A 19,652-nucleotide genomic window follows, 5' to 3' on the forward strand; every position below is an offset into this window, starting at 1 on the left:
CAATATGTAGACAAATGAGAGTGCCTGTATTCTAATTCGACCTTTAACCACAAGTACAGGCAGCAGGAAGAATGATCTTACAGGGGCTCCAGGATATTGTAAGGCCTAGACTTTTCTTATGAGTGAAATGTGAGGTCACTTGGGTCTTTGAGGAAAAGACTAACATTATTACACTTAACAAGCACCATTATTAAAAAGGATCATTTCAGAGTCTGTGTAGAGAATAATCAGTGATGGTGTAGGGAGGCAAGAAAATGGGAAAGGTAAAAGCAGAAAGCAGTCTGAAGTTATTCCAAGAAAACAAGATATGAATTTGTCTTACACCCCAATGGTAGCAGCATTTGCTAAATGCTTCTACTTCTAACTAAATTATTTTTGGCAAATTAGTGGCTTTTAACTTCAAACTCAGGAATTCCTGTAGTATGGAAAGGCAAGTTATTCAAGATGTTTGAGCTGAGTATAATATGTTTCTTTTCAAAGTCACAAATTAAGCTCATATCCTAGTAGCCAATGCTCAGCCCATAACCCAAGAAAAGCATTTTTGGCCTCAACACCACTGAAATGAGCAAAACCCACTCCAACAGTACCTGATAGGGACTGCTCAGTTTCCAAAAGCTTAATGCAAAAAATAAATCATGGTTTGTAAGTGTTGCTGCCACATGGACTTTTAGAACTCTGGAATGAATAAAATGGTTCCACATCACTTAACCAGTGATCTGTTTATATTCGTTTTTGCCAACTTACGAACAATGCTATTTCTTTCATATGCTAAACTCTAAGTTGTAGGTTCCAAATGACAATTTTGGTGTTTTGCTTTCTGAAGCACCTACTTAGGAGATTTTTTTTTTTTTTGCCTGGAATTCACAACATATTTAATATTCATCATCTTTACTAAGCAACTCAATCAAGATCTGAATAGCAATGTCTTCATCATAAACAACAATGATTTTTCTAAGTGGTTACATAGGTAAGGGAAAGAAACCCATCTCATAATATACAGCACCAGTGTGCCACAGAGATAGCTGAAAAAGGAACACTCTAGAGGGGGAGATCCTGCAAAGGTTTGGATATCTCTTCAGAGTGCTCCAAACTTGGATGAATTTTTGTTATAAATCACCTTGATTAATGGAACACATTTGCTAAAGTGGTTCTGTAATAACTATACAATTCTACTTGCTTGAAAAGCCCAGCTTAGAAAAACTGGTGGAGGCAGGGAAGGCTTCAAAAAAATCAGTGGCAGGGGCGTCTGGGTGGCTCAGTTGGTTAAGCATCCGGCTTCAGCTCCGGTCATGATCTCAACAGTCTGTGAGTTCGAGCCCCGCGATGGGCTCTGTGCTGACCGCTCGGAGCCTGGAGCCTGCTTCGGATTCTGTGTCTCCCACTTGCACTCTGTCTCTCAAAAATAAATAACCATTAAAAAAAAAAAAAAAAAAGATTTAAAAAAAAAATCAGTGGCTTCTCTTTCAGGACCAATATTGCCCCTGATCAAAAATAGTCCCCTTTCTTTTTTAAAAAAATATTGAAGACAAATACATTTAAGGGAAGTACAATTTGATAAGAGTATAATAATAATCAGTAGAAGATATTTTGGGAGAAGTAGTAGTAGCATGGTAATGAGTACAATTTTCGATGCAGCCAGGGGATATGTTTGAATTCCAACTGTCTCTCACTATTTGAAACTGGGCAATCTATTTAACCTCCCTGTTGTCCAGTTTTCTCATCTGTCAAATACTACTACTACCTATCTTATTGGGTTGCTGTTTGGTTGATTAAATAAATTAAGCCTTGTAAAGAGTTTCAACAGTATCTGGTACAGAGTAAATACATAGTAAGTGTTAGCTAATAGTACTACAATTATGTCTGTCACTTATAAATGTCAAACCAAAGTGAACAAAATATACCTAGAACAATATGGCAGCGTCCTCTAATTTACCGATTCATAGACAATAAAAATTCGATGAATGTATTTCCTTATACAGAATATTCAAAAAATTTACATCTTACAGTGCTCTGATTATTTGCTCAGATTACTTAGCAAAGATCTAATCCCCTGATGTTCTTCCTCTAATAACTCTTAAGAAGAAAACACCAACAATTGTATGATGTTTAAGTACACAGAGAGTAGATGCCATCATGTATATGTTTTGTTCTTCTGTCTACTGGCAAAATTATTTCTGGTCTCAAGTATATGCTTGTTGCTAAAACAACTTAAAGGTGACTAGAATGTTTATGAAATGTTAACACTCACATGAAGATGAAACATTATGCAAAATTCTGACATTTTAAAATGAAGTATAAAAGGATACAAAGTCCATGATGAAGGTCATAGAAAAAAATAGGTTATCTGATAATACACTATCATCTTCAACATTATTATCACTATCAGCTAACAATCACTACTATGTTTAGCATTATGGTAATAAGCATCAAAAACATTTGCACTGCTGAATCATAGTGCATTATGGGTGGTACATAAATAATAGATTTAATAATCTACTGATCAAACTTACAAGGCAATCAAAGGCTATTAGAGTTAAAAATAAATACACAATGACCAAGACAATTTAACTCTTAATTATTTTTTTATATTGGGAATGAAGATAGTTAACAGTAAAGTTAGTCAACAGCTGTAACAACTACATCGATAATTTGAGGGTGACACAGAGTATTTTTAAGAAAGTAAAAAATTAAGTTATAACACTAAAGTAAGAAAAGCACATGTTCAGTAAAGAAAAGACCACCCTCCCTGCCATAAGCTCTGTCACAGCAGCTGGGTGATTGGTGAGAGGAGCTAACATTACACCTGCTCCTCACTCTTCCATTCTGCTGCTCTTGCTCTCTTTTTCTAACTGGATAACCAAGTTGATTAGACTAAGGCATATACAATTTCTATTCTAAAAATTTAAATCAGATTTAAAAAGACTAAACTACAGACTTTGATTTTACCAGATTTGCCACTAACAAGTCAGTGGAAAAATTTTCTAAGCCAGGATCCTAGATGCGATTTAGCTGGCATTTCTCCTTTGTCTTCTCCAATCGATGACAATTCTTGTCTTTCATGACTTTGACATTTATATATATATATATATTTTAAACGTCTATTTATTTATTTTTGATGGAGAGAGACAGAGCATGAGCAGGGGAGGGGCAGAGAGAAAGGGAGACACAGAATCTGAAGCAGGCTCCAGGCTCTGAGCTGTCAGCATAGAGCCCAATGCGGGCTTCAACCCACGAACCATGAGATCATGACCTGAGCCAAAGTCGGATGCTTAACCGACTGAGCCACCCAGGTGTCCCATGACTTTGACATTTTTTAAGAGTATTAGTCAGTTATGTTGCAGAATGACACTCAGGGTTTGTCTGATGCTTTCTCATGATTAGGCAGAGGTTACACTTTCTTCTGCAAAAATATCACAAAAGTGATGCGCCCTTCTCAGTGCTTCACTTCAGGAACTACATTATGTTGATATGTCCTTTTATTGGTGAAGTTAACCTTGATCACTCAATTAAGTGGTGCCTTCCAGTTTCCCCTCTACGAGCTACTATTTGTCCCTTTGTAATAAATGTCTTGAAGGAGATACTTTGAGACTATGCAAATAAGTTATTTTTCTCAAACTTTTGCCCAATATTTTAACATTCATTGGTCTATCATGCCTGCAACAATTATTATTGAGGTATTTATGTAGGGCTTTAAAGGGAACTAAAATATATAAAATATAATGGCCAAGTTGTTCTTAATACATATATTTTTTAAAATGTTTGCTTATTTTTGAGAGAGAGTGCAAGTGGGGGAGGGACAGAGAGAGAGGGGTACAGAGGAACCGGAGGGGGCTCTTTGCTGACAGCAGAGAGCCCAATGCAGGGCTTGAACCCATGAACCATGAGATCATGATCTGAGCCAAAGTCAGATGTTCAACCAACTGAGCCACCCAGGCGTCCCTTGACACAAACATATTTAAATTCTACTTAATGCAGCATTTTAACTTATACTCAAAATATGAAAAAAAAGTTATTTTCTTTTGTCAGTGTGTTCAGTTAATGCTAATCAATGAATAACATAATTAAAATGTTACTTACATAACTATGGCTTTTAAAGAAATCTGATGGACTATTGGTGAGGATTTTGTCTCCTTCCAAACCAATTACTCTTTTACAAATGTTTGATTTTGGATCACTTGGGCTTTTTGCAATCACAATGTCACCTCTGAGGGGAAAAAAAAGTCAAAGAAAGGTCAGTGTTATTCATTAAGCATAAACACATGGACGGACCCTTACAACTTAAATCCAACACTGTTTATCCTCTCACATACTGACCCTCTCATACATTTACCAGCTTTGTGATTGTTTTATGGGTCAGAATACAACAAGAGTAGTGGAAGCTCTTAGAAGATTTTAAAATTTCTGGTAATTCCGTAAGAATTACCTTCTTGCACTGTACCTACTATATATTACTTCCATATCCAAATTTTTAGAACCAAAACTATGTAAAAGCAATTCCACGTAAGTATCACCAAATTAACTACGTTAATTTTACTGGCCAGCCGGTAGTATTGACTCTAGAGCACATAAAAATATAGAAATAGCAGAAATATTTCCCTAGAGCTCAAAGAACTGAGGAATTACAATATATATAAACAACCCAGATAATTTACAGTATAGTCAGACTTATTTTTGAGGGATAATATCAGAAGATACAACCAAATAAAATGCTAAAAGCTGCCCAAACACATACTACAAAAAATAAATTGGAGTACCAAACATATATAACCAATATGGGTATGATTACTTATCAAAGGCACGATTCATGGAAGAAATAACAATATATATGTGTTAGAAAAATAAGAAAGATCTTTAAAAGTGGAAATGAAGGAGACAAAATGGAGGAAGGAGACAAAATAAGGCTAACACCCCAACCAAACAGAACACAATTCTCTTTCTGCAAAAAATTAGTAGTAAGTGAATTCTGTTGACTAACCCACATATTTGAAAGGATTTAATATATTTACTTATTGTTTGTACACAGTTGCGGAAATACTTTGATGTTAGTTATAATAAAAGGTGCACATATCAAAACAGTAAAAGCTATAAAAATAAAGGGAAGATGATAGTCAAATCAGAAACCTAGTTATTGTTATATACATAAGTATTAATATGAGTTCTAAACTTTTTGGTAGCCAAGTCAAAAATGAAATTCTGATTAATTACACTGGAATCATTAGCTAACAAAAATAAAGTTTAGTTTGGGAGGTAAGACAAAATTGTCTTAAATAACCAAATCAAAGAGGAATGAATATACAGGAAGGATTCTTATGTAAGGTTATAAAAGACGCCTTCTTCATCAGAAATTTTACAGTAATAGTATTCACTGGAACAATAATTTCTTGGAGTTGAAAGCTATTAAAATACTAAATTCTAGAGGCGCCTGGATGGCTCAGTCAGTCAAGCATCCAACTCCTGATTTCAGCTCAGGTCATAATCCCAGGGTCACAAGATTGAGCCTTGCGTCAGGCCCCACGCTGAGTATGGAGCCTGCTTAAGATTCTTTATCTCTCCCTCTGCCCCTCTCCCCACCCTTGTACTCTCTCTCTCAAAAAATAAATAAAAATAAAACATTAAATTCTATAATTTGCAGGTAATATAAGGCTGCCCTTTCTCTGAAATGGGAAAAACTAGTCTCTTTTCAACCAACTGGAACCATACCAATGGAACTTTCAGATGAATAAGTTTGCAAAGATTGTAACATACTAAACAAAGTTGATTTTGGCTAGCTTTGGGGAAATAAAATGTTTTCTGTGGATGTTTTATTCAGTTTACGTTTTAAAAAAAAATAATCAATATGACCCTTAAATTCTGTACTTGAATGGCAACATAAAAATCATAATTCAGTCAAGGTGTTTTTACAGAAACCAATATTAATGCAGATTATACTTTTGGTGGTCTAACTATAGAGCTTACAAAATAATTTTTCCTTGGATTCTCAACTCTTTCAAATAGGATGTTTAAAGGAACTTAATAGAAGTAAGGTTTAAATTTTCCTTTCACATTTATAGTTATAAACATCCTGATTAACCTACTAAATTGTAAGCTTTTGAAAAAGACCAATATTTTATTCATCTTAACATTCTCTATAATATACTGCATATAAGTTAGGTGCTCATTAACTATTTGGTGAAAGAATAAATAGTAATAAGAGACTGTGATTATTATAAATATGAGTGTTCTGTGCATTTAACTGAAAAGAGATTCATGTGCTTTAAATACTAGTTATGCAGACTTTTATTTTGCCTAAACGGATGGCTATTCTAGCTTTAGAAACAGGCAGCTAGCTGAAGGATCTCTTGCCAAGTGTCCGAGATTCCCCTAAAATCTCAGAGTTCTGTGCTGTAGGTAAAAGGAATACTCAGGAGAGTAATATTTTTAAAGTTGAAGTTACCAACCAACTCCCTTGGTTATAAAAGTTATTTGGTATATCTCATATAAATGCCAGATTTTGAGCTGCCCTTTAACCTAATGGGCCTCTTGAATGAACAGAATACCAAATGAAACCTCCAAAGAATCTTAATTAACTTACTGAATGTAGTTATTTGTATTACCCATCTGAATGCAAAGAGTATCTATTAAAAAAAAAGATAATATTGAGCTATTCATTCAAAATCTATTTAGCCAACAAGTTCAGCTTCTTGTTAAAGATGCTCAAGGACTAGGAGAGTAAAATCATCTCATTAGCATGGAAAACAGCAGTTTATCTTCATGCTACAGTGATGCTAGGTCTCTAATTAATCCAAAGACTGTATGAAGTGCTTTGGATATAAGGTAAAAAGGAAAGAAAGCTAGAACACAACCCCTGTAATGCAAGTCTTATTTTATAATCCCATATCTATCAATTTGGTATCTTAAAGTTGTTATGAGTAAAAGATGTGAAGGAGAATTTAACCCAGACACCATAGTATAGAGCCTGACCAAGAGATAACTTCAAGTTCTGTACAGAATCTAAGATGGTGAAAGATCAGTAAATGTAAAGAATACTTTTACACTTACTCTTGATGATTTTTCAGTAATGTGAAACAGACTATAGAAAAGGCCAATAATGAAAGAGGAGTGCTTAAACCTTCTTATGCCATAAGCTAAATAACAACTCAAATGAGTCAAATTTGTAGTTTATGGAGAAGAAAAGCTAGTATTTATTTTTTAATAATTGTGAAAAACTAATGAACCCAAAATTTTAGGGAATCAGAGAAGTGCCCTTTAGAAAATACATTAAATTACTGGGGGCACCTGGGTAGCTCAGTCAGTTGAGCGTCCAACTTTGGGTCAGGTCATGATCTCATGGTTCATGAGTTCAAGCCCCATGTTGTTGGCCTCTGTGCTGACAGCTCAGAGCCTGGAGCCTGCTTTACATTCTGTGTTTCCCTCTCTCTCTCTGCCCCTCCCCACTTGCGCTCTCTTTCTCTCTCTCTCTCTCTCTCAAAAATAAAAATTAAAAAGAAAAAAGAAAATACATTAAATTACTAATACCTGACATTCATTCAGAAGGAATAATACATAGTTAAGCAGAATAAACAGTATCATAGGACTGGAAACACCACTCAGAATAGGGTTTTTAAAAATTTAGTGGGAAACAGTATTTGTCAAGGAGTTTTTCAACCTAATTAACCAGGAGACTCATACTAGATGAGATTCCTGGTTCCCAGGTATATACAGTGCTATAGTCGAAGAATCATCAAGTGCTCATCATAAGCTATGAAGAATAAAACAGTCATCAAAAGAAATTCAGGATTATTTCAAATATTTAAAAAGCAATCATTGGTTTGCATATGTAATGTAGCTCCTAAGTCCCTAGGTTCTTCACTCAAAACACTGTAGGGCCCTCTCTCCCCCCAAAAAAGTAAAGTGGGCTTGACTGTACATTATAAAATGGGCTGCTATTCTATTGTAGCCTCTAATGCAAGGAACAGTGACCCAGAAGACTGCATGTTTACAGAAACTATTAAATTTTTCAAACTGAGAGAAAATATTTGAATCAAAATTTTAACTAGATGGTCATTAATTTGGTTATTTACAGAAGAGTTTTTAAAAATAAAGTTAAGAAACTGCAGAAAAGACACAATGTGAATGCATGTTTTCACCATAACTTTAATGTATCTATGACAGAAATTTACCTTTGGATACCATAGAAATGTCGACTAAGATTTTCTGCAAAGACAACATCTGAATTTTGGATTGTAGGCTCCATTGATGGTCCAGAACACTGAAAAGAGAGGTAATTTTTTAATTTGAATGGAAACCCTTTTTTATAGAACATAAATCATCTGAGCAGGCTTATAAGAAAGAAATTCAAACAAATGTTCTTCAAGCTTGGCTGATGATTCATAAGTTGGCACCTCCCAGGTAAGTTCAACTCTACAGAGTGGCCACCAAGTCTGGAAACACAGGTAAGTATATTAAAAATGGCTGAGTGAGAAAACATTATAACACGTGAATAACATATGTTTCCAAATTTTGACCATCCTGTATAATGTAAGCTCCATGAGGTCAGGGACCTTATCACTCACATTCCTAAGCTATATAATCAACACCAAAAACATGCTTTGGCATAAAGCTGATAGTCAATAAATATTTGTTGAATAAATGATTTATTTGCTTTCTTGCTATTATCAAATACCCAGTGCCTATGATGGTAATTTATTAAGTAGTATCATACTATTCTCAAAACGTTCATGCCTTGAGTTCTCTTCTAAGAGAATAGCTTACTCATTTGATGAGGCTGCAATTTGTATTTTCTACTGAAAAATAGTGGCATGATGAGATGCACTTTAAAGATGGTCTATTAGTATGAATTAAAACAATAATCTTCATGTATACCTGAGAACGGTAATAAAGGATCACTGCCACTTAAAATATCTAAATACACCAGTCTCCATTGACTTCACTTATGCGTAGATGAAACTTTTTACTCTAAACTTCTTACCGAGGCAGAAATGACAAAGAACAAAATGAAAGTTTATATATGCTATCTCTGTAACCCACTGGAAGTACCAATGTAAATTTAAAAAATCAAAGAGGGGACTTCTAGTTAAATATGTTTATTTGCATTTCTCCAACTAAACTTGAGGTTGTAGGACTGTGAATCTGTTAAAACAACATACCACCAACAAAACCCACTCACTGGACATTCAATTCATTCCTTCATTTATATGACAAAAGATTAGTATATTAACAGTTGGTAGATTTATGATGCAATATTAAGAAAAGGCATTGGTTGGGGGGGGTAGCCTTAATATTTTAATATTGACACAGGCAGAATAATCATTTATTTTAATGACAGTTAAGCACAACTGGTTAAGGACAGGAGTTTTGAAAAGTGGAGAATCTGTCTTGCAATTCCAAATCTACTTATTAACTATGGAACTTGGAGCAAGTTACTTAAGCTTACTGAGCCTCAGTTTTTTCTTATGTATGATGGATTTCTATCTAATAAGTATCTCACAGAGTAGAAAAGATTAAATGAGTTAGTAAATATAAAACCTCAAACATCACTGGAACACAGTAAGTAGCATTCAATAAATGAAAACTATTATTATTAGATTATTAGTAGGGCCCCTCTCAGAAACAGAATACAGAACCTTATTTGAAGTAATGTTACTTAATTTTATATTAGTGCCAATTCCAACATTCTCTTACAACCCCAAATTTAGAAAGATTTTATGCTTTAATAGTCCCATTTTATTAAATAACTTCCATTAAAATAAAGAAAAAACACATTTTCCTTCATTAAAAAAGTATATATTTAAAATTATTATTTTCTTGTATGTAAAAACTTACCATGACAACACCACCAACATATTCAAAAGCACAATGAGCTATACAGCCATACTGGATAGTATAGCCAACAAGTCGAAAGGTTTTTCCCAGAACACCACGAAGCATAGTTCTATGCAGACTCTGCCACCATTGGCCTGATGGTAAATTTCAAAAAGTTTCATGATCAATACTATTTAAAAACACTTAAGAAATAGTTCTATTGTAAAATATTTACAATCAGTCAGAATGTAGTAAATACCTAATACAGTTTGGTGCAGAAAAGCAAGAGCTTATTTTCATTTGTCCTAATGCTATTTTAAATGACAAATTATGACACTTAATAGTTTTATTTCTGAACAGAGATTATATTCAAATAATATCACTGGTTTATATATGAATTAGGTAACTAGTAGACTCTAAATTTGTCTCCTTTCATGCTTTGTTTCTTTTCTTGGTGTTAAGATAGATACCTAAGAAAAAATATTAACTCTTTCAAAGTACTAATAACAGTTTCCATATTGTTACCTGCTACACTGTATCAGTTCTTGCCTAACAGGATATAAAAGAGAAAGCACTAGAATAGGTATATGGAAATACAAGTATCACACTGATATTTTCATTAACTTGTGTAATCTTCAATGACTTATTTAACCACTCTGGGCCTGGAAATAATAATAACTCATAGGACAGTTCTGAGAATTGAATTCAATAACATGCCAAAGTGCTTTGTAAATTATAAAGTTATATTCAGTTATCAGCTATTAACTACTGATACAATGATCACATGAATACTATGAAACAACATAAAGACCATATATTTTTTTAAGCTACAAAAAAAATTTTTTAATGTTTATTTTTGAGAGAAAGAGAGAGAGAGAGAGACAGCGTGCAAGCAAGGGAGAGGCAGAGAGAGAGGGAGACACAGAATCTGAAGCAAACACCAGGCTCTGAGTTCTCAGCACAGAGCCCGACACAAGGCTCACACTCACAAACCATGAGATCATGACCTGAGCTGAAATCAGACCCAACTGAATGAGCCACCAAGGCATCCCAAAGCTACAAAAATTTAAAAATATTATCCATCTAAAATATTCTTAGTATCTTTCCCTTCCTTTCTATTTACCTATTACAACTATTTCTTAACTAACGGCCTATGGTTTAGGCCTAGGCTACAATCATTGTTCTCAGATTAAATTTACTAAAACACATCAATAATATATAAGTAACATTTGTTCAATACTTACTACATGTCACACTTTACAAATTAACCTCTGTAGATATTATTATCATCATCACTTTATAGATAAAAAAAGGGAGCCTAAGTGTAGAGAACTTATATACTCAACATCACAAAGATGGAAAATGATAGAGTTAAGAACTTAATTATGTTACACTGACTCCTGTATTACTCTCCTGCTCCCATAACATCAATGGCTCTCTATCAGATGAAATACAGATTACTTAGACTCATTTTCAGGATCCATGACAGATGGCTCCCACCCTGTCCTCAGTTTCTAACCTGATCTTCCCTGATACTCCTACATGACCTGACTACTCAATTATACTGGTCTGTTCTTCAAGGAAACTTTGCCAGTAAACACTTATTTATGCCAACACCCATGCCTGGAGTATTCTTCATGATATCCATCATCTATCTAATGTGCAACTCTTCTCCAAATGCTCTCAACAGGCAAGATTTTCTTTCTCTTCAGGGTTCCCATGGGCCTTTTTATACACATACACACACACACACACACACACACACACACACACCACTGAGAGCACTATTTCTAAAGTTGATCTGTTTGAATTTGTATCCTGGTTCTACCATATTTTAGTTGTGTGACCTCCATGAGGTTATTATGCCTCTATAAAGCAGACTTAATATCAATACCTAAGAGAGTTAGTGATTACACGTGATCAGACACGTAGTCTGTAGCAGAGTATTTCAATAAATGCTAGTATGCTAGTTACTGTATCATTCACTTGGCAATCTACTCTATATACTCTATAACCTCCTAACATTAGTTGTATTTTCAAGTTTCTTATCTTTAAATAAGATAATAGAATTTTATAGCCTACAGCGTAGGGCTGTATCTTTTATTAGCGTTATATTACTTACTAGTGTTCATTCACCTATTAAACATTTACCATGCCTCCTCCTCTAACAAGTTTTCCTTGGCACCATCCCAAGAAATGTAACTCATGCTTTGTGTCACTCACCTTCCTTAGGCATACACTGATTATAATACTTACCACACTATACTGTTTATGTCTTTCCCCTTATTATAGTACATTTGTTTATGTCTGCGGGTAGTGACTGTGTATTGTTCACCTTTGAATCCTCAGGTCCTACCAAAGAGGACAGTAAACAGAAGACTTATCTGAGGAAATTAATGAATGAATTTTGAATCCGATCTCCTCTACCATCCACATCTTCATCATTATAGAATAGTTAACAATGTTCAAAACGATTATCAGAAGACCACTGAGATTTTTGGTTAATGGAGAGACATGCAAATACCAAAGAAATTGTCAGTAACATATTAAAAAGTCTTCTCATTAAATCATTGAGGTAATGTGAAAAATAACTCTTCCCATCAGGAGAAATAAGGAATCTGGCTTACAGTTATAACTGATGCACTTTAAAAAATAGCCATTTCTAGAGTTCAAAAAAGAAAAAGTGCTATTTAAAGATAAAAACACTCTATGACTGAAGCTCTATTAATTCAAACAGACTATGAAGAGGAAAAATGAAATACTAATAGAATACATTTTGTCTATAATATTAATTAGGTTGTCTGAGCACTACTTTGCTCCAAATATAAGATTAGGGAAAAGGGGATAAGTCTTGTAGCTTAGCTCTGAAAATTTGATTTATGATAAAAAATCCTAAAAGTAGTGAAGTGTATATTACATTTTAAAATGCAAATAAAAATGGGCCTACCTGATATTAGAAAGGGGATGTATTTTTAAACAAGAGGAAACATACGGCACTTACCAAAAAGCTATTGGTAATACAGGTGAAAGATGAAATTAGAGGGTAAATCACTTAGCAATCTACCAAAATTTAAATCATTTGGATTATGCAATATAATCCACTTGGTTAAAAAACATACGCAAAAGTACTGAGACGCTGTAACTATACAGTGGTTCTGATTCACTGAGAAGGCTTGTTATTAACTCACATTCAGAAGTAATTGGGGCCATAAAGGCTTTTTTATGACTCGGACAATGCCCAACTCCAAATACAATGTTTGTAATGGAACTGTCTCATAAAATAATAAAATTAATAGATGAGAGTGATCCAAAGAAAGAAGTTAACAGACCCTGTTTCTTCCCTATAGGAATTAGCAACAGAATGGAGTCTGAAGTGTCTAAAATTACTTTGGATATTAGTCTATTAAGGGGAAAAAGAGCTATGAAGCTATTTCGAGAGAAATCTGAGGATAAAAGACTACGTGGCCTTGTATTTTAAAAGTGCACTGAAAAACACTGTTGAGGAATATTGAAATTGAGAATAAGAGCTGATGGATTTTTTAAAGAGTAATCTCAGAGCAGAAAGTAGCATTCATAAAAAACACAAATAAGCCACACACTGCTAGCACTCAGTAGCCTTTCTAGCAAAAAGGATTAAGACAGAGGTTCCAAATCTCTGCTTTACATAGTTACTTCAAAGGTCTATGGATCTATAAGTGAATACATGCTCTGGATAACTTTTGCTTGTCCCTTCAGATTTACTCTCCACCCTTTTCCATGTGCCCTTGGAAAACTGACCTATATAAACTACATCAAGGCACTCCTGTACCCAGTAACTGAACTCCAGTAGGAAGTCAGAGGAAGGAAGAGTTATGTCTTTTCTTGCCTCCTTACCTGTGGACTCTTCTCAGCCTGGCTATGTTTGGACCAAAGGTCGCTGAATCTCCAAAGGCAGTCTGCTATACAGTAATCTCTCTCCTAGGTTCCTATGACCCTTCCTTTACCTAGTCCCTTCGAGCTTAGGAATGAAAACAGATTGACTGATGCTGGTTCCTGTGCTATCCGTGGTGATTCACCCATACCCTGCACACACCTCTGTAATTAGTTTCTGTAAATAAACCTTCCTTACATTATCCAACTTTGAGTGTGTCAGCTGTTTTCCATAGGTGTCCTGGTGATACAATATACCCACCATTTGCTAAAATAACAACTCGGGGGGATGGGCTAAAAGGGTGATGGGCATTAAAGAAGGCACTTGTTGGGATGAGCACCGGGTGTTATATGTAAGTGATGAATCACTAAATTCTACTCCTGAAACCAATATTATCCTGTATGTTGACTAACTTCGATTTAAATTAAAAGAAGAATGTTAATGTTAGCTTCCAAAAAAATAAATAAAATTATTAAAAAAAAAAACTCATCATGTAGAAGTTTACAATATTTGATGTCAATGAAGGAATTCTCATAAACAGGCATTTGTAAAACACTGCTGATGGGTATGCAAAATAGACAACCCCTAAAAAGAGGAATGTGGCTATCGTAATGGCATATACATTTTACTCTCTGACCAACCATCCCACTTTCAAGAATTACCCAGCTCCAAGATTCAAACACCATGTGCACAAGATTCTTTGTATTAGCATTATTGAAATAGCAAAAGCAGAAACAAACCAAATACACATCCATAGAAAACAGTTAACTAAATTACAGAACACCACACAAGGGAATTCTATACACCCATGGTGGTGGTGGGGGGGGAGGGGAGGGGGCAGAGTTCTATGAGCTAATAATAAATGATTTCTAGGATAAACTGCTTTTTTAAAAAACCAAGGTACAAAAAAGTAAATAGAGTAATTTATCATTTCTGGAAAAAGGGAAAATAATTTTTTATCAAAGAGAAAGAAAATAATGAAAATGGTAACATTTATAAATGGAGTAGGTGAGAACAGTGTGAAAGGGATAAGGGTGAGTATACCTCTGTATACAGTTCTGAGGCAAATGCTTCATTTACATTGTTAAAAAAATAGAAGCAAAAAAAAAAATGAAACAAGGGAATTGTAAAATTGAAAACAAGAAAAATAAGCCTGTCTGTATACTCAAAATGCTAACACTACCAAACAGAAAAACTAAGGTAAAAAAAAAAAATTTGCAAATGAAATCTTAAACTCTTAGTAGGTCTGTTGTTGTTGTTTCTTTTATGTGTATTTCAGATAGTACAAATGAACAAACATTAAATTATTGGAAGCAAGATTCTCAATGTTAGAGAGAAAGAAGTGAGAAATATGGAATAAAGGGTTAGGAAGGTGTTGGCGGTATCAAAACAAAATTTTTAAATTTATTTATCCTGAGAGAGAGAGCACGTGTGAGTAGGGGAAGGGGTAGAGAGAAGGAGAGAGAGAATTCCAAGCAGGCTCCTCACTGCCAGCTCAACATAGGGCTCGAACTCACAAACCATGAGATCATGACCTAAGCCAAAATCAATGATACGTAACCAAATGAGCAATCCTCATGTCCCAAAACAAACTTATTTAAATAAAGAAATGTGTGTGTGTGGTCTGTCTGCCTGCCTATATTAAATATCATCCTAGCTCAGAACACTGAAAAGACCACTAGAAAGAAGCAACGACATTGTAGTAGCAATGAGCACACTTAGCATGCAGATTTTTGGTCTCCAAATCATTCCCCAGTAGGAGAAACAGTTTAGGGCAGAACAATCTTGTGCCAGAAAGCAAGCATGTGCTCAAAGACAAATGGAGGCATAGGAACCACTTTAAAGGGTCTCTCACTGGCCAAATTTGGGATTAAAAAAAAAAAAAAAAAGTTAACACAGATGATACATTAGATTTAAAATGAAATCTATTGAGTACATACTAATTTTTTTTTTTAAATAGATATATGTGTTGGAGATAAGAAAAGCTCTTTATCAAAAAATAGCAGCTAAGGGGCGCCTGGGTGGCTCAGTTGGTTAAGCAGCCGACTTTGGCTCAGGTCATGATCTCGTGGTCCGTGAGTTCGAGCCCCGCATCGGGCTCTGTGCTGACAGCTCAGAGCCTGGAGCCTGTTTCAGATTCTGTGTGTCCCTCTCTCTGACCCTCCCCCATTCATGCTCTGTCTCAAAAATAAATAAACGTTAAAAAAAATAGCAGCTAATAAATATAGAGGGAATTAATAGAACTACCACCAATATAATAATTGATTCAGGCAAGGGTCATTAATAGATGCTAAAAATTACTGGGTGAAAGGTTGTTGGTAAACAGGATATATGCAAAGTATTCAAGTAAATAATTTATTATTCACAAAATACCTTTACACAAAGAGATCTGGTAAACATCTTAACTGAGCAAATGTAGCTGCATAAATAAAAGTACAAACTGATTATTATGTAGCTTCCTGACACGATGCAAAGACAAGTACATCATCATGAGTGCACTTTTCTTGCCAAAAATGTGTAACCTAAATCTACTTATGAATAATCAGACATACCCATTCCATACATCCATTGTGGTCATTGTACAAGACAACAACTTGACCAATTAAAAAAATAGAAGTTTAATAAGAGAAAAAAATATAAGAAGACTACCATTTAAGTTACAATAAGGACATGATAATCAAATACTGTATGAAATCCTTAACTGGACCCTGGAATATTAGAAAGAAAAAAAAGCAATAAAAAATATTATGGGGATAACAGGAAATTTGAACATGGTTTGTAAATCAAATATATCATTGTTTCAATATTAAATTTCTTTAATTTTTAAAGTTTTATTTTCAGATAGACAAGAGAACACAGCAGGTTAGGGACAGAGAGAAGGGAGACAAAGAATCCCAAGCAGGCTCAGTTCTGTCAGTGCAGACAGAGCCTGAGTCGGGGCTCAAACTCACGAACCACGAGATCCTGACCTGAGCCAAAATCAAGAGTGGGACACGCCACCCAGGTGCCCTCAATGTCAAATTTCTTAACAATATCATGACTATGCAGGAGAATGATCTTGTTTGTAGGAGAGAAACACTGATTTAGACATGTTATGTGTATAACTTTCATATCGTTTACTTCTACTACTGAAACAGAGAAGATAAATACAGAGAAGTTTATACACAGACACACATATACACACATAAATATTTACATATACACACATACATGTATATGTACATATACAGAGGAACAGAGAAAACTAATGTAGCAAAATGTTCATTGTAAATCCAGATGGAGTGTAAATGAATGTGTACAGCACTATTTTTTTCTCCCAATTTTATTACAGAATATAACTTTTTTTTTTTTTTTTTTTTTAATATATGAAATTTACTGTCAAATTGGTTTCCATACAACACCCAGTGCTCATCCCAAAAGGTGCCCTCCTCAATACCCATCACCCACCCTGCCCTCCCTCCCACCCCCCATCAACCCTCAGTTTGTTCTCAGTTTTTAACAGTCTCTAATGCTTTGGCTCTCTCCCACTCTAACCTCTTTTTTTTTTTTTTTTTCCTTCCCCTCCCCCATGGGTTTCTGTTATGTTTCTCAGGATCCACATAAGAGTGAAACCATATGGTATCTGTCTTTCTCTGTATGGCTTATTTCACTCAGCATCACACTCTCCAGTTCCATCCATGTTGCTACAAAAGGCCATATTTCATTTTTTCTCATTGCCACGTAGTATTCCATTGTGTATATAAACCACAATTTCTTTATCCATTCATCAGTTGATGGACATTTAGGCTCTTTCCATAATTTGGCTATTGTTGAGAGTGCCGCTATAAACATTGGGGTACAGGTGCCCCTATGCATCAGTACTCCTGTATCCCTTGGATAAATTCCTAGCAGTGCTATTGCTGGGTCATAGGGTAGGTCTATTTTTAATTTTCTGAGGAACCTCCATACTGTTTTCCAGAGCGGCTGCACCAATTTGCACAGAATATAACTTTTTGAAAAAGCACTGGGGGAAAAGGATATCCTCACAGTCATTCAATCATTCAACAAATATTTACTGAGCTTCTACGATATGCCAGATACCGCAAGCAGCCCTGGAAATACAATAGTGAACATGATGCTTGTCCTTGTATAGCTTATAGTTTATTGGGATTGATGTCACAAACATACAGAGTAAAGAAATAAACACATAAATATATTAAATAATTTCTAAAAGAAAAACTAGGGTAAAGTGATAAAGACTGATGGGTGGGGCATATATTCTTTAGGATGAATTAGGAAAGATTTTTCCAAGGAAATACCACTAAAGTTGGGTTCTGAACAATAAGAAAATAACAATAATGGAAAGGACAGGAAGAATTTTATGGGCAGAAAAAAATAGCATGCATGTGCTTTAAAAAAATAAAAGAAGGCTGGAGCACTATGTGGAGGACATAAAATGAGAATAAAGAGATAGGCAAGATTATTTACAGTCTTCCAGAATTTGGGATTTTATTCTAAGACTAATGGGAAGCCACTGAAGGATCTTAATTAAACAGAAGAGTAACATAATTTGATTTTCAATTTAGTAGCACTCATTGTGATGTAGAGGAAGAACTGCAATGAGGGCAGAAATAAAAATGCTGGCAGGGCAGTTAGGCTGGACCAACTACAGTGGTGGCAGTGGAAATGGAGAGAAAGGAATGGACTGGAGAAATTTAAGAGGCAAAATAAATGGCAAGGAAAAAGAAAGAATCAGGATGACCCTCAAGTTTCTGGACTGAGTAACTGGGTAAATGGAGGTCTATCCACAGGGTTTTAGTCATACCCATATTTGGAACAGAAAACAGAGTCCAGTTTTGGCCATGTTAAATTTGATATATTCATGATATATTCAAGGGGGTGTGTATGAGATGAGCCCTGGAGTTCAAAGCAAGTTTCACACATGAGAAGTCTTGGAAAAATAAGCCCTATCACAGTGAGGACTGCATTCTACTGCAAACAAGAGAAAACCAGAATAATAGGAACTTTATAAAGGAAGGGATTTATTTTCTAACAAGATTAGCTACTACATCCAAGTTATAAGCAGAAAAAAATTATTAAGAGTTTACTCCTTACTAATTTGTTGTCTTTTTATCCAGGAAAATAAACCACATTCATTCCATCTACATCTAACTAGCCAAGACTATGTAACTAAAGGGTGTTAGGAGAAAACTGCCATTTTCTTTGTTAAGTGTTGTAGCATTATTTTACCTTTAAAAATCATCTGAGTACTATCTGAAAAAAATTAAAACTTTTTAAAAAGTATGAAAGGGAGATGTGGAAAAGGAGACAACAAAAATAGTCAACTCTTTTAAACATTTTGGCTATGCAGGCAAGCTAGACAGTAGAGCAGGGTTTTTTCATCTACTAACACATGGGGCCACACAGGTCCTTGCTGTGGGCGGCTATCTTAGGCATTGTAGGATTTTAGCAGCATTTCTGGCCTCTAGATACCAGTAGTATCCCCTTCCCCAGTTGTGACAAACTAAAATGTTTCTAGACATTGCCAAATGTTCCCTGTGGTGCAAAACCACCCTCAGCTGAAAGCCACTGCAGCAGAGTTAAGAGAAAGAATGTGGCATTGAGCAGGTTTTTTAAAACATAAAGAAACATAGTGGCATGCTTGACAGCCAATGGTAAGAATCCCACAGGGAAAGAGGCTAATGATGAGGTGCAAGTACTAATGAGAGAGGGGAAAAGGGAGAGAGGAAAAATAGACGATTGAATATTGAAGAAAGGAGGCAAGAGGAGGACTTCAATGCCAGTTTTGACAGAAAGGTTTATACCACATTAACCTTCTTGGGGAAAACAATAAAACAGTTACAAAATCTGAATAAAATATACAAAATAGCTGTTTCGATGCATTAGGCAGCAGTCTAGGCAAGATGTGAGGGGCTAGGATCTATGAATGAACGGAAGAACA

The 19,652-nt window shown here is 35.0% G+C and overlaps 1 protein-coding gene across 7 annotated transcripts in view; it reads right to left on the reverse strand.

Moving 5' to 3' along the window:
- Nucleotides 1–19,652, reverse strand: part of IMMP1L (inner mitochondrial membrane peptidase subunit 1) — an 82,142-nt gene that overhangs the window by 16,653 nt on the left and 45,837 nt on the right. For 5 of the 7 annotated variants that reach the window (XM_007082014.2, XM_042957809.1, XM_042957807.1 and 2 more), the window contains 3 exons: nt 9,823–9,956; nt 8,160–8,248; nt 4,078–4,204 (listed from right to left, as the gene is read on the reverse strand). In XM_007082014.2, the coding sequence (XP_007082076.1) occupies nt 4,078–4,204; nt 8,160–8,248; nt 9,823–9,927 (321 nt within the window). In that variant the 5' untranslated portion in view covers nt 9,928–9,956. Of the gene's footprint in view, nt 1–4,077; nt 4,205–8,159; nt 8,249–9,822; nt 9,962–19,652 lie in introns of all 7 variants that reach the window. The other 2 variants (XM_042957806.1, XM_042957808.1) reach the window with 1 other exon arrangement.

This window comes from Panthera tigris, chromosome D1 (genome assembly GCF_018350195.1).
Source record: "Panthera tigris isolate Pti1 chromosome D1, P.tigris_Pti1_mat1.1, whole genome shotgun sequence".
NCBI lineage: Eukaryota > Metazoa > Chordata > Mammalia > Carnivora > Felidae > Panthera > Panthera tigris.